Source organism: Ursus americanus, chromosome 9 (assembly GCF_024610735.1).
Source record: "Ursus americanus isolate L20-20 chromosome 9, mUrsAme1.1.p, whole genome shotgun sequence".
NCBI classification, from domain to species: domain Eukaryota; kingdom Metazoa; phylum Chordata; class Mammalia; order Carnivora; family Ursidae; genus Ursus; species Ursus americanus.
Window position 1 is genome coordinate 21555766 of NC_142135.1, and position 16692 is coordinate 21572457.

At 35.9% G+C, this 16692-nt stretch overlaps 1 protein-coding gene across 1 annotated transcript in view; it reads right to left on the minus strand.

Annotated features, from left to right (window-relative positions):
- Window positions 1-15771, minus strand: part of SLC30A8 (solute carrier family 30 member 8) — a 35857-nt gene extending 20086 nt beyond the window's left edge. Inside the window, exons 1-2 of the mRNA XM_045805627.2 lie at window positions 15410-15771; window positions 3592-3791 (exon numbers count right to left, since the gene is read on the minus strand). Coding sequence (XP_045661583.1) covers window positions 3592-3791; window positions 15410-15480 — 271 coding nt within the window. The 5' untranslated portion in view covers window positions 15481-15771. The remainder of the gene's footprint in view (window positions 1-3591; window positions 3792-15409) is intronic.
- Window positions 15772-16692: the final 921 nt, after the last annotated feature.

Sequence of the window (16692 nt, forward strand, 5' to 3'; positions counted from 1 at the left end):
CAAACAAACAAACAAACAAAACCCAAAAAGCAAAACAAAAACAAAAACTTAGCAGGTTCTGTTTTCCTCCAGTCTTAGATTATTATTAATTTAGCCCACCTTTTGGGTAACAGAAAATGAAGCCAAAATATTGGTAAGAGTGTAACAGTTAATTATGGGAATGGAGTAATAGTAGCTTATGATACTATATGCCAGGTAGTTCCTAGTGTTCTTTTTTTATTTGGGGGGAGAATAATAAATAAGATACATTGCATATCAAAACTTTCAGATTGAGTTCATAGCTAAATATAATTTTATTATTAGTGAAAAGAAAGGCTAAAAATAATCAGAGAAGGATATAACTCAAGATATTAAGATATACAGTAAGACTACAACCCTGAGGAAAGATAGAAGAAGCAACAAATATTTTTAAAGCCAAAATTGTGAATTAAAAACAGAAGAAAAATTTAGATAATAATATATTCCCTCCCTCTCTCTCTCTCTCTATATATATATACATACACACACACACACACATATATAGATAATATAAAGAAGCTAGACATCTATCAAGTTAAATCAAGGAAAAGAAAATATGTAAACAGTATTAAAATGAGAATGTAGCTAGAATAAACAAGAGAATATTAATATGAGACTGTCATGTTCCAATGTATGGTAATAAATTGGAAAATTTCTGTGAGATGGCTGATTTTGGAAAAACATAAATGACCAAAATTTACTGGAGAAGTAGAAATTTTAAGTACGTCAAAAAGTGAGGAAGAAGCTCATAAATATATTTTAAAAATTATTTCCAAGAATGTCTCCAAAGGTAGATAATTTGCCAGGGACTTCTTTAAAAAAAATGGAAGAGATAATTACAGTGTTATATAAATCATTTCCATTTTTTTAAGATAAAGGTAATATTAAAACTAAACTTTTCATTTGAATATGCATAACTGTACTTCAAAAACTTAGAAAAATAGCTCCAAACAGAAAACCATCAATTTTAATTACCAATAAAGACAAAAAATCCTAATGAAAATATGAGTGATCCAGATTGAGCAATGCATTGAAAGAATGGTCCACCACAATCTATTTGAGAGGCACTGTAATGACAGTTTTAGGAATTTGAGCCCCTGAATTCAGACTGCCTGCCCTCTTACAAGTAGAGTACTTAAGTCTGCATTTCTGGTTCTTCATCCACATAGTGCAATTAATAGTTGGAGGACCTACCTCTCAGGGATTTCAACAGGATTAAGTAAGTAACACAATGACAAGCACTTATCACAGTTCCTGGCACATAATAAGCATTAAGTAGATATTAGTTATTGTCATCATAATGCTAGAAATGCAAAGACCGTATTATATAAGGAAATCTCTGAATAGAAAACATATCAACAATGTGTCAAAAAATTTTTGAGTACGTTTATAAGAAAAGATACTTGATAAAGGTCAACAAGTATCCTTGATTATTTGTTAATCATTTAAAAACTAGGGGAAAAACCCACTTCATTCACATAATGAAAATACTTAACCTCATTATTTAAAAAAATAAAATAAATAAATAAAATCTAAAAAAAAAAAATAACCTCTCAGGAAACATTTCACTTAACAGTTAAATAGTTGAACAGAAGAACTGATTTAGCATAGATATTATTTAACATGATAAAAATATGAAACATACAAAAGAAGAGATATAATTATTGAAAAAGAAGAGAAATATGTTTTTTGCACAAGAGATTGTTATCTCGTGGGGGGGGTGGATGGATGAGAGAGGAACAAAGAAAATGGTTTAAGATACATTTAGAATGAAAATAATGCAAATACACTGATGAGTATAAAATCAATATGCAAAATGGAAAACATTCCAGAATACCAGAAGTAACCACCTAGAAAAGAGGACATGCAAAAAGGAAGACCCCACTCACCTCCAGAAGGAATAAACCAAATATATCTAAATAACCCTGGCAAGAAATGGGCTGCCCCTATATTAAAACAAACAAATAAGCCAACTAACTAAAATCACAAAACATATGAGAGATATAGAGTTTTTAGATAAATGGAGAAAGGTACCATATTCCTAGAGGAGAAAATTGAGTATTCTAAAAAGATTTGTATTTCCAAATTAACTTACATATCAATAAAATCATAATCTGATTTTGGAGAGAAAACACAATTGTTCTCATGTTTAATTAGAGTAATAAACAGAAATAAATGAACTTTTCCTTTTTTCTGTTAAACAAGGAATAATGGGGAAAAGAACAACAGATATTACAACATATAAATCTACATTAATTAAATATGTTACTAGTAACAAAGAAGAACAACACAGATCAATGAAACACCTTAGAACCAAGCCCTTATTCTTTATAAAATATTGATGAATGATTAAAGAAACATCAAAAATCAATGGGAGGAATAATTAATTATTCCAGAAATAATGCTGAAAACTTTTTTAGTTATTTAGAAAAAGAATTTTTAGTCCTTGGAGTGTATCTAATCCCACATTGATTTAAAATTAAATGCAAAAAATTGAAGAACAAAATGGTATTTATCTTCTCAGTAGATGGGGACCAAAGCACTAACATAGTGAAAGAGCAATAAAAGAAGTTAGCTCGAAATGGAATGTTTGGTACAATTACATATATAAAATTTAAAACTTATCCACATCAAACCAAAAATTAAAAAGTAAACAATAAACTGAAAAAGTACTTATAATGAACATTAAAAAGTTCAATATCCTAACTATATAAAGAGTCCCTGGAGATCAATATAGAGATTATAAAGTATTAAAAAACAAGTGAACAGGAGACATTAAGAGACAAGCAGGAAATGCATCAACAAAGGGAAATATGGATTACTAATAAGCATGCAAAAAATATTCTAATGGTAACCGAAAAAATGAATAATAAAATAAAGCTATTCACCTATACATTAACAAAGATACTCAAAAGATTAAAATAAGCTCTGGCAAAGATTTGGAGAATCATTCTTACATACGGTAGGCAGACATATGAATTGTTTTAAGCTTTCTGGATAGCAGTTTGGCAATATGCATCAAGAAGTAATAAAAATATTTGTGTCCTTCAATCATATTTTCCACTGTTAGGAATCTCTTTCAAGGGATTAACCAGAGAGGCAGGCAGACTTTTATTCATGAGTTTTCACTGAGCATTGTCCATAGCAGGAAAAAAAAAAAACTCCCTAAATTTCTAACAATAGAGAGATGGTTATGTAAATCACAGTGGAGTGTATTATAGAATATTATTCAGGCATAAAAAGGGTTTTGAAGAATATTTGATGGCATGGTCAAAAGCATTCAGTATGCCCTCAGTTATGTTAAAAAAAGCTGAGTTATGAATAGAAAAAGATATTGTACAAAAATACTCCACAATGTTATTAGAGGATATTACTCAAATGTGGGATGGTGATGAATTTTATTTTGTTTCCTAATATTTTCCACCTTATCTATAATGAGCATATTGTTACTCAGTACTTACAAAAAATATGAAATCTTTCTTTCAAAGGAGAACTTACATAACTGTCCACAGTGATGCAGGGTTTTGTGTGTTTGCTTGTTGAATCAGAGAAGTCTTTTTAAGTAACACTCACCCACGATCTCTGCAATCATGAAAACGAAGCATATTCCCGAAGCAGCACAGAGTTTCCACTTGGCATAGACTTGCTCTTTTGCTCTGTTCTCTGTGGCCTTGGAGTTGCTGTGGCAGTGATAGATGGCTCCTGACTCCAGCTCTTCTGGCTTCTCTCCAGGACATTGATCTTTATTCAAGGATTTCTGCTGGAGTTCCACACTATGGATGAGTTTGACAGAAGCAAGATGTGAACGTGGTTGCAAACAAACACCTCACTGACAGCCCTGCCTCTTCTCAGAACTGATAGTAGGACATCTGCTAACGAGCTGGGAAGTTGCTGTTCACAGCTCCTTCCACAAGAAATATCAAGTGTAAGGAACAAGCAAGAAATTTCCTTCTGAATTCTCAACTACTAAGGTTTTGCTTTTATTCGGTCAAGGTCTTATTCAGTCTATACCAGCAGTGATTAAGAGATGTCAGAGGAACAGGAGAAGGGAAGCAGATACACTTTGGTGCATTTCCTTCCACATTACCGCACTTTGAAAAGATTTTGGACCCTGTGTTACAAATTTTAAATGGGGGAGGGGCAGGGCAATGTTGGATATGCGTGCAGGAGCCAGCTTGATGATTCAAATACTCACTATTAAATGCCAAAACTCTTCCTTTCTTCTCCACAGCAACACTGTTAATAGATCATAGCACTTTCTCCTGCTGAGTCCATGTGGGCTCTTAGAAACCTTCTTAACACAGCTTTGCCCACAATCTCTATCCATCTGTCAAAGCTGTATTGGGAGTTGAACTTACTTACACTTCCTGAAGCAGGCAGGACTTACCCGTTCTTCTCAAATATAAAGCATTATTTAGAGCCATGTATAGAACTCTAGAGTTTCATGGATGGCAAGATTGTAGATAACATTCAGTCCAATTCCATAGTTTCTTAGCTGAAGTAATCAAGGTTCAGAGAGGTTAAGTAATTGCCTGGGGCCAAATAACCAGGAAGCAGCAGAACTGGGATTCTAAGCCCAGTGTTTTTTCCACGTGGCTCCACCCTGCCTCCTACCTGAGCCTCAGAACACCTAAAACCAATCTCTACTGATGCCAATATCAATGTCCACAGATCTTGCGCTGGTCAGACATTCATTTTTTTAGCAAACTTATTGGAAGACATTAATAAGATTCTTAGAATGAACTTAGCATTCATGACTTTGAAACGTATAAAAAGAAAAATAAAATCACCACCACTTGAAGAGCTCATTTGTCTTATCACCATCTGGAATTAAAGGTCTGAAGGTTTTGGCTTAGATGATGATAATTATTATGACACTAATTATCATTATATTTGGGTTTTTCTTGAATAAACTAACATATATATTCATTACAGAAAATCTAGAATTACAGAAAAGCACAAAACAAAGGGAAGAATCACTGGTAACCTTACCTCCAAAAGACAACTATTACTGATATTTTGTTGTTTAGCTTTGTAATATATAAACACACTTTTTTTTACTTAAAGTCCATAATAAATTAGGGTATTTTTGGTTACAAGAACTGAAAACAAAGCTCATGCTATTAAATGGGAATTATTGGTTCTGCAACTGAAAACATCAAGATATATCAGGATTTAACCTGATTTAGGAAGATTCCAGATGCATCACTCTGCATTCTCAAGTGCACTTCAACTGCAGGATGGTTTTCCTCATGATAGTGGAATGGTTGCCCAAGGTCATCAGGAGTTGTGCACCTGCCTTTTCTTATATAGGGAGAGAGAGTGTCCATTCCCAACTCCTAAACAAGAGTCCTGAGTTGCATGCTGATTTGACCAAATAAGAACCAACCTTTATAGCCAGAGGCATATGGATGGGCTAATTGGCTTAGACCTTGTATAATCAGATTGGCTAAACCCTACCATGCTGACTCCTGGAGCTGAGGTTGGGGTAGATGCTACTCAAATCATATGGCTGCAAGTCGGTGGGGAAGGGCTGGAATGGATTATGGATGAAATGATGTGTCACCAAAGGATCCTACAAAAGATACAGCTTTGGAACCTGATTCTTAGCTATATGGATTGTTGACATTTTCTCAATTTATTAAATATTGTACATTATTATTTTTAACATATAGAGAGCACTGTATTTAATATAAATATGTGAGACACAATGAGCTGATTTCCTGTTATTAAACAATTCATTCTTTTCCAATTATTTGCTCATACAAGTGGGGCTGTTGATCTTTATAGTTAATCTTTACTCAGTGTATTGAAATTGGATGCAATGTGTTCATCTGTGTGTTTGTGTGTATTTTATGGGGGGGGGATGCAAGAGCCCACAGTCTTCACTGGGCTCCTAAAAGGGTCTGTAATCCCCCCAAAACTTAAAAAACTAAAATTAAAATACATTTCTCATTACCTCATTAGAGCAAAGTGGTCTGGGTACCTACACGTGCAGAACAGGCTCTTAATCTAAAAAAGGATGTGAATTCTGAGAAGAATTTCAAGGAAGTTCTAGAAGGCAAATGCTATGATATATCAAAAAATGAATTGTGAATAAAGCACCATAGATTCCATGATTTCAAAGATGGCTGAAATTCTGAAGAATAGGAATAATAGGCCAGAGGAGAGGAAGTTACTGTAGCAGCAAAGAAAAAAAGGGGGACTAGCAGGAGAAATAGGGAAATATTCAAACATTTTCTTGCAATAGCCTACAACTTTGAGCTCATTTCTTAAAATACTAATTAGAGAATGGAGCTTTGTTTTGTGATCTTGGAGAAGCTTTTCTTTTTTCTTTTCTTTTCTTTTTTTTTTTTTTTTTGATGGTAGAAGTTAAACCCCTTTGTTTCTGTGTCTCTAAAGTAGAGCTGGTAATACTTTTCACCCTCTTATTTCATATGTTGACTAAATAAAATCACTTCTATTTTGTGCTTTCACATCACTTCTCCCAAGAACCTCGAATCTGTATTGCTGTGAGAAGAGGCGACGAAAGCTCAGGTCCCACCATGCATATCCAGTACCTCATGTGTTCATTCATTCAGCAAATTTGTACTGCACGTCTGCAATGTGTCTGCACTATCAGAGGTGCTAGTGGATACCGTGGTCTCTGAGACAACGTTCCTGACCTCAGAAGCTTGTATCTTAGCAGAGGGGGACAAACAGTAAGCCAGCCGATAATCACAGAGGCTGTGTAGTATAATGGTCAGTGATCGGGGATAGAAGGTGGGGCTACTTTAAATAGAGCCCTAACGGGAGGCACCTCTGTAGAGATAACTCTGCAGTGAGTTCAAAGATAACCAGTAGACCGACATGGAAGAGAAACATCTCAAGTGGACGGTATTGCTGGTGCAAAGGCACAAAGGCGAGAAAGAGATTGTCCTGTTCAAAAGCTCACTTTGACAGAAAGGGAACTACGTAGGTGGCCACTGTGGGATGAAGAAAGAGTGACATTGGGTGACGTCAGAGAAGTAGGCAGAAATTAGATCATACAGAAATATGAACCATTAGAAAGGGTTTCCTTTTACTTCCAAGTCTGCAGGAAGGAAGTTGGAAAGTTTTAAGCAGGGAAGAAACATTATGTGGTTCACATTTCTAAAATGATCACTTCGGGTGATGCTTGGAAGGCTTGAGTATAAAGAGGCAAAACATAGAGATCATTTAGGAGGTGGCTGAAGCATAGATGGTGGCGATTTGGACCAGTGCAGTGACAAGGAAAATGGGAAGAAGTATCCATGTCTGAGGGTTGTTTGGGAGGTAGCATCAACGGGACATACTAATTAATAGCATTAGTTAGGGGGAAATAAGGGAAGGGTGGGACTCGAGGATTCCTCATGGATTTCTGGTGACAACAGCTAGGTGAAGGGCATGCCAGTTTCCGAGATGGGCTGAGTGGATGACAGTACAGCGAGAAAGTTGAGAATTTGGGCTGACATCCCATTGCTAAGTCGATGCCAGCTTTACCACTCACTAATTGTATGACAGTAAGAAAACAGCATAACCTCTCTGTGCCTCAATTTCCTCACCTGCAAAATGGGGATAATGATAACACCTTTCTCATAGGGTAGCTTTTTGAGATTTTAGCTAATTCATATAAACACTTCAGAGTGTGTTTGGAAAAAGATAAATGCACAAAAAATGTGAATTTTTTAGCCTACCATTTTCACATTACATGATTATCATGGTTCTTCAGAAGCAATAAAGGAAGTTGTACTGTGAAATAACTTAAGGCTAGGGGTGCCTGGGTGTCTCAGTTGGTTAAGCATGGGACTCTTGGGGTCTGCCTCTTGGTTTCTACTCAGGTTATGATCTCATGGTCCTGGGATTGAGCCCTAGTAGGGCTCGCACTCAGGACGGAGTCTGCTTCATATTCTCTCTTCCCCCTCTCACTCACTCTTTCTCAAATAAATAATAAAATCTTTTAAAAAGAAATTGGCAACTTTAAGAAAAAAATGTTTAAGAACTCTAAGCTAAGCATTTTTATGACAGAGCTTGAATAAGCAAAAAGCAAGCTTTTCTTTTGTTTCCCCTTTGTCCATATCCATTATTCTAGATTCTACTCCAGTGACAATAAGGCATACAAATCATCAGTTTTGTATGAATTAACCCTGGGAATTGACCCTCTCTTCTTAAGGAAAGGATAAATATCAAAGAGGGAGAAAACATCCATAAATCCCTTAGTTCCTGGCCTGTTTCCCCTACTCAACCACTTACCTTTGTCTGCACTAGAATGAGTCCTATGTATTCAGTGCCTGGGACCTTGTCTGGAACACAGGAACCATTCAGTACAAATTTGTTGAGCTTATACTTGATTAAATGTTTGTGAAACAAATGAGTAATGTGAAGAAGTGTTTTGAGGGGAGAGAGCTACAGGGAGTGGGGAAATAGGAATGTTTGCACAATCAGATGTAATTTCTCATCCTAGAACAGGTGTCCAGTTCCCCTCTCCTTTTAAAACAGCTTTATTAAGATATAATTCATATACCGCACAAGTGATCCATTTAATGTAGACAATTTAATGGGTTTTAGCAAATTTGCAGAGTTGTGTGACCATTACCACAATCTAAGGTAGAACATTTCTGTCTGCCCCAAAAAGAAACATTGTACCCATTAGCAGTAAATCCCCAATCTCCTTACATACAACCCTAGCCCAGGCAACCACCAATTTATTTTCTGCCTCCATAAATTTTCCTATTCTGGACATTTCATATAAATGGAATCATACATGTGGATTTTTTTTTTATTAATGACTTCTTTCACTTAGCATAATGTTTTCAAGGTTTATCCATGTTGTAGCAAATATCAATACATCAGTACTTCATTGCTTTTTATTTTCAAATAATACTCCATTGTATGGATATACAACATTTTATTTATCTGGTTTATCAGTTGACAGGCATTTATGTTGTTTTTATTTGGGGACTATATGAAGAATGCTGCTATGAAAATTTGTATACAAGCTTTTGTGGAAGTGTGTTTTCATTTTTATTGAATAAATACCTAGCAATAGAATTCCTGGACCCATAAGGTAACTCTATGCTTAACATTTTATAAAAACTTACAAAATGTTTTTCAAAGCACTATGCCATTTTCCATTCCCACACACAATATTTGAGCACTCTCATTTCTCTATAGCCTCGCCAATGCTTGTTTTTGGTTTTTGATTATAGCCATCCTAGTGGGGATGAAGTGCTATCTCATTGTGGTTTTGACTTGCATCATTAGCCCTGATGGCTAATGATGCTGACATCTTTCGTGTGTTTATTACACATTTGTATATTTTCTTGGAGAAATGTCTGTCCATATCCTTCACCTATTCTTAAATTGGCCAATTTATCTTTATTAAGTTGTAATTGTCCTCTATATATTCCCATACACATCCCATATCACATACATCATTTGCAAATATTTCCTCCCAACCTTGCATTTTCATTTTCTTCATTGTATTGTTTGCAGAACAAAAGATCTTAATTTTGATGCTCTGTAATTTATCTATTTTATCACTTAGGCTTTTGGTGTCCTATTAAAAAACTATAGCCTAACCCAAGGTCATAAAGTTTTATGTCTATGTTTTCTTTTAAGGGTTTTATACTTTTAGCTCTTAATTAGCTGAGTACCATTTATTGTAGCTTTATATTAACTTTTGAAATCAGGAAGTATAAACCTTCCAAGTATGTTTTTTTTTCCAAGCGTGTTTTGCCTTTTCTAGGCCCCTTTTGTGTCCATATGAATTGTGGGATTAGCTTGTCAATTTCTTCAAAAAGCAGTTAGTGATTGCATTGAAAATATACATTAATTTGGAGAATATTGCCTTCTTAAAATTGTCTTTCAATCCACAAACATGGGATATTTATTAATTTATCTAAATAAGGATCTAAATCTTTAATTTTGACATTGTTTATTTTCAGTGTACAAGTTTGGTACTTTGTTGAATTTATTCCCAGGTATTTTATTCTTTCTCATGCTATTGTTAAGTTGAATTGTTTTCTTAATTGTATTGTCAGATTAGTCGTTGCTATCAAATAAAAATACAATTTATTATTTGGATATTGATCTTGCTACCTAAAGCCTTACTGAACTTGTTCATTAGCTCTAAAGATTTTCAGTAGATCCCTTCGGATTTTTATATACTAGTTGATGTTGTCTGCAAACGGTGTTAAGTTATATCTTCCTTTCCAATCTGGATGCCTTTTATTTTTATTTTTATTTTTATTTTTATTTTTATTTTTATTTTTATTTTTATTTTTATTTTTATCTTGCCCTGGCTAGAATATAGAGTAAAGTGCTGTGTGGAAATGGTGACAATGGGCATTCTTGTCTTATTCCTGATGTTAAGGGAAAGCTTTCAGGCCTTTACCACTAAGTTTAATGTTAGTTTCATGTTTTCCATAGATGCTTTTTATCAGGTTGAAGAAGTTCCCTTCTATTCCTTGTTTGGTGAACGTCACCATAATGAAAGGCTGTTGAGTTTTGTTGAATGCTTTTTCTGCATCTAGTGAGATAATCATATTTGGGTTTTGTCCTTTATTCTATTAATGTAGTATTACTTTGATTGTATTTCAAATGTTAAATCAAATATGCATTACTGGGATAAATCCAACTTCACCATAGTCGTAATTTTTTTATATCTTGCTGTGTTCAGTTTGTTAGTATTGAGTGGAGGGAGTTTTGAATCTATATTTATTTATAAGGCATATTGACCTATAGTTTTATTTTCTTGTGATATCTTCTTGTTTTGCTATCAGTGAAATATTGAAATATAGAATGAGTTGGAAAATGTTCATTCCTTTTTATTTTTTGGAAGAATTTGTGAAGAATTGGTATTAATTCTGCTTTATACGTTTGGTAAAAAGCACCAGTAAAGACATCTGGGTTTGCTATTTTCTTTGCATGAAGTTTCCTTATTACTAAGAAAATATTTTTACTTATTATAGATCCACTCAGATTTTCTGTTTTCTCTTGAGTTATTTGGTAGTTTGTATCTTTCTATAACTTTAACATTTCAACTAATATTATATACATTTTATGTATACAATTTATCTTTAAATCAGTGAAGAGAAGAAAGGAGAGTAAATATGCTGTCTTTTATAATTACCTTTAACTTTACTGACGCTATTTGGTTTTTCTGTGTTGATTCAAGTGAATGTCTGGTGTCATTTATTTGCAGCCTGAAAATTTTCCTTTATTTCTTGAAAAGTGAGTCTGCTGGCAAAAAATTTTCTCAGTTTTTGCTCACCTGGAGATGTCTTCATTTCACCTTCATTTTAGAAGGTAGTTTTTCTGGATATAAGATGATTTGTGGACAGTTTTTTTTTTTCTTTTAGCCCTTTGAATATGTCATTCCACTGTCTTCCAGCTTCTTTGTTTCTTCTAGAAGTCAGATGTTGATCTTCCTGAGATGCTCTTGAACACGATAAACCTTTTTTTCTCTCTTGCTGCTTTCGAGATTTTTTCTGCGTGTTTTGCTTTTAGTATTTTCACTATGATATGTCAGAATGTAGATCTGTTTTCCATGATTCCTCTTGTTGACCATTGTGGATATGTAGATTAATATTGTCACCAAATTTTGGAGAATTCTAGTCATTATTTCTTTGAATGTTTCTCTCCTCCTTTTTCTCCTCTCCTTCTGCACATTATGCATGTGTGAGGGCATTTGTTGATGTGTACATTTCCCTGAGGTTCTATTTCCTCCTTATTTTTTTCTCTCCATTCTTTATGTTGCATATCTGTTGACCTGTCTTCAAGTTCACTGAGTCTTCTGTCAGTTAATATCTACCGATGAGCCCCTTTAACAAATTTTTTATTCTACTTAATGTACTTTCGACTTCAGAATTTCTGTTTGGTTCTTTTTATATAATTTCTATCTCTTTATTGACATTGTCTGTTTGATGAGACAGTGCCATCATATCTCTCTTTAATTTTTTAAACATGATTTCATTTAATTCTTTAATCATATTTATAATGACTACTCTGAAATCTCTGAATGCTAAGTCCAACATCTGGGGTCTTTCAAAGGCAGTTTCTATCACCTGCTCTTCTTATTATGTATGGGTTATTTTTACACTTTCTTTGCAGATCTTGTAATAATTAGCTTACAATTGGATGTTTTAGGTAATACATGGTAGAAATGCTGGGTACTGATCCCCATGGGCACATTGTTGCTGACATTTACTTGTTAGCTCTATTATTTGTTTAGGAATGGCTTGTCTAATTAAGTGGAATCCATTTCCTCTGATGTCCCCTACACATGCAGCTTCTGTTATCGTTCCCAAGAGGGTGCAGCCTTGGCATACACAGAGTCATGCTTACCTCCCCCACTCCAGCCCAGGGATGCTGATCATTTTAATCATGTTTGCTTTGACTGTCTCTTTCCATGGTCTCACTGTTAAGCTTCTGCCTGCTCTGCCTAAATGGGTATCACATTCAACCACTGACCTACTTAATCACTTATTGATTACTCTACTGTCTTCAACAATCCCCTGAGGCATAAATTACTCTGTGATCGGATCCAGTTAAAGCTGGATCTTGTGTTAGTCTGCTCAAGCTGCTATAACAAAAAGCACAGACTGGGGAGCTTAAACAACAGAAGTTTATGTTCCCATGGTTCTGGAGGCTGGAAGTCCATGATTAAGGTGCTGGAAAATTCAGTTTCTGGCAAAAGCTCTCTTCCTGGTCTGTAGATGGCTGCCTTGCTGTATTCTCACATGGTGGAGAGAGATCTCTGGTGTCTTTTCCTCTTTTATGGGGACACCAATTCTACCATATCAGGGCTCCATCCTTATGACTTCAATTAACCTTAATCACATTTTTAAAGGTTCTATCTCCAGCATAGTCACATGGAAGTTTGGGCTCTAAAATATGAATTTGGAAAGGAGGGACACAAATACTCAGTCCATAGCAGGCTCCTTTAAGGGGGAAATATTTGAGGCCATGGGAAAGAGAATGAAGAATAGCCAAAAGCTGGTACAAAGCTCCCAGATATGTGAGTAAAGCCATCTTGGAACTTTTGGCACAGCCCAGACACCAGCAGAATGCAGCCGCATGAGCAAACGTCACTGACCCTAGAATTGTGAATCATAAAATGATTGCTGTTGAAGCTACAACATTCTGAGATTAGTTTGTAGCCCAGCAGTAGATAAATGAAACACTCCTTTTGTGGAATTAGAGAATAAAGATTCCTTCAGGTAACGTTTCTCAATAGCTCGTAACAATGTAAATTGAAAGCTGATTGTAAGTAGAAAAGAGAGAAGGAAGGAGAAAAGAGAAGGAATATCAGAAGGCAGAGTTGTCTGGGAAATAGAGACAAAAGAAAATACATGAGAAAGGAGGTTGGGGAAGATGATAAAAAAGAAGTACACAAGTGAGGAAATCAAGGTCCATGTGACCTCAGGGAGAAATAGATGAAGGATTCAGGAGGCCACAAGGTGAAAGTGTGTGTGCAGGAAAGTGGAGGAGGAGGAAGCAGACACTAAATTTGCCAACAGAAGGCATGGGTTCAGATCCCAACTCTGTCGTAATTAGACATCTGACCTTAAGAAAGGTAATTCCTCTCTTTGGCATTCAGGTTCCTAACTGTGAAAATGAGGCATTAGCACAAATCATTTCTCCCCAGTTTAACTGTTTTTGTGTGAAAATAAAATAAAATTGAGTTTGATAGTTTCTATCACCATATTCTGAAAACCATACTCATTCAGGAAGAGAATGAGACCCTATAACTATAAATGGTTGACTTTATTTGTGTAACAGAGTATTAGTGGTCTCTTTTAATGAAAGGGAAATACTGTTATTTTAATAATTTAGAGATGCTCTATTATAGTGTCTATAGTAATAATAAGTCATTGTCTAAAATTTCTGCCTGACCTAACATGATGTTTTGTTATTTGTGGTCTTAATAAATCACATCTAATAGAAACTAATTCTTATAATGTGAGATAATTGATGTGCTAGATTCTATCATATAATTTTAAAGCAAAATCATAAGATCCTATTAAAAAAAGTACCTTTACAGTTGTTCAAACATTTGGTGCTATCAAACACAATGTTGCTACTCTTTGAAATATGAATTTGGTTCCATGAAACAAACACAAACATTACATGTACTATTAATGGGTGTGTAGTCCCTTAAGCTCTGCTTCTACCATGAAATCATTTCAGATTTTTATTCATTCTTCTGTACATACTAAGCATGTTTCTCTTTGTTCCTCATTCAGACTGAATTCCCCAAACTCACCAAACTCTTATCCCTACATGTCTCTGTTTTTACCAGGCAATTATCTCAGTCTGGAAAATGTCCCCTACCTGTATTTTCTATGTGGAGTTTTCCTAACCTTGCTCTAACTCCTTTTCATTTTTCAGTTCTTACTCTATAACTTCTGAAATGCTTTCTTTGACCCCTAAAGTCTAGCTAAGGCCTAGGTTCCTTTCAGATCTCATTGAACACCTCCAGAGTAACACTTCTATGCTATTTTGTAATTGCCTATTTTCTCTGTGCATTCCACATTAGATGCAAATTTTCAAGAGGACAGAGATCTGAAAGTAGGCATTTTTTTCCTGTTATATATCCAGGCGTGTTCCATCAATAATAGTTCAATAATGGGAAGATGAATGGATGTGGCATTGTGCATGTGGTACTATGGAGATAGTAAACGGAACTACGTAGAACGTTAAACTCAGCTATATTCATTATAGTTGTGTACATTTGATTATGGGATTTTATGATCAAGAAAACTGCAGTTGGGGGGCGCCTGGGTGGCACAGCGGTTAAGCATCTGCCTTCGGCTCAGGGCGTGATCCCGGCGTTCTGGGATCGAGCCCCACATCGGGCTCCTCCACTAGGAGCCTGCTTCTTCCTCTCCCACTCCCCCTGCTTGTGTTCCCTCTCTCGCTGGCTGTCTCTATCTCTAATAAATAAATAAAATCTTTAAAAAAAAAAAAAAAAAAAGAAAACTGCAGTTGGTTTAAAAATCAAGGTAACCCCAATTCTGTCACATAGTTGAAAAGCCTTAATTTTTTCTAAATATAATTCAATAAAATTTCCATAGAACTTTAAAAATGGGAATAATTGAGGAAAAGAAAGGTAAACAGATTAGATCGTATATGCCTATTTTCTGGAAGATGAACTACAGATGAAAATGTATTAATAAAATGTATCCTTTGTGCACTTAGGATATTTAAGGAATCAAATCCTGCATTTTTCAGGATACGAATTATACAGGTCAGTCAACAGTTAATCAAATTTTACAAAATGCCCCTGAGTTGCACAGCAAAAGCTTCCAATTTCGAAGCAGTAGGGTCTAAGGATTTATTGAATAGTCAAGACACAGAAAGCTGTGAGGCAGAAGCAGATGTCTGTTACCTGTCTAGGGTGAAGGCATACATCTTCGTGGCTCTGTCATTCACAAGGTAGGTTCTTTCAAGGAACTCCATGGTCAGGATGAGACCTTCTGCTGTTGTTTGTGGTTGTTGTGGCTTCTGCTGTTTACCTCAGTGCCCAGTTTGGGAAGCAAAGCAGCATTACAATCATTCACGTACTTTCCAAAGAAAAAAATAAAAAGGTTTCCAGGATTTAGAATAACGAGCCTCCTACATAAATGTTCTTGGTAGTTCTGCTAAAATTACAGCCTCCTTGGACTATCACCTGGTCTCATTCTCTCACCCACAGAAACTCGCCTCCTACAGAGACCTGCAGGAAGGATCAGGTGGAGAGAGAGAGAGAGTGTGTGTGTGCTTCCGATGCTATCTGATTCCACTGTTTCCTGAGAGGTAGAGGAGCTCAGGGGTTTCCTGCTAACTGCTGATGTAGAGGTTTGGTCTTCAGAACACACCTGGGTGAGCTGCAGACAGCCTCTGGGCACTAGTCTCATGCTTTCTCTTTCTTTTCCTTTCCTTTTTCAGGGGGGTGGGGGATTCTCTCTCTCAACCTAAAAACATTTCTCCTGAGATCTAGTCCTAAGATGACCTCTAAGCAGCTGTCAGGATTTACTCTCTTAGGATCACTTTGGAATTTCACTACTGAAGGGAGGACTAGGTCATTAGTTGCTCAAGTCTGTAATTTGAAACTGTTCCTGGTGTGGCAGCTTTGAAGCCCTTTTGACAGGTTAGGAAAAGGGCAGACTCACCTTCTAAATAAATTACAGCCCTCAGTCATACCTACAAGAACTGGGATGATCTATATTCTCCCTGGCTAGGGTATCCTCTGCTGAGGATGAAAGACTCACCCAAGGAAACCCTATCAGACAAACAAATCACAATTCAGGAATGGCATCTTCTGAGTTGGTCCCAAGGAACCTCCAACCCCCAAACTCCTAGGAATTCACATTTTATTTCATTATAAAGCATTTTCCTTTCCAAATAAGAGAAGGGACTATAGCCCGAGGGCAGCAGCCCTTTGCGGTAGGCATTTGTGGGGAGGCCAAAGAGCATCCAAGACCTGTACAGATGCACGTGGGGGTTGGGAATGAGTGCAGACTGGAGAAGAGGCCATAAATCTCTGACCACTGAGACCTCATTTCCTTCTCCCTCTGTCAACACTCACTTCTAGTGAGAAAACTCAGACAGAGTAGTGTAGTCCTGGCATAGCCCAGTTGCCCAGCATCTTGGGAATCTGCCCATTGTACTGAGCAGAAGTCTGCCACAATG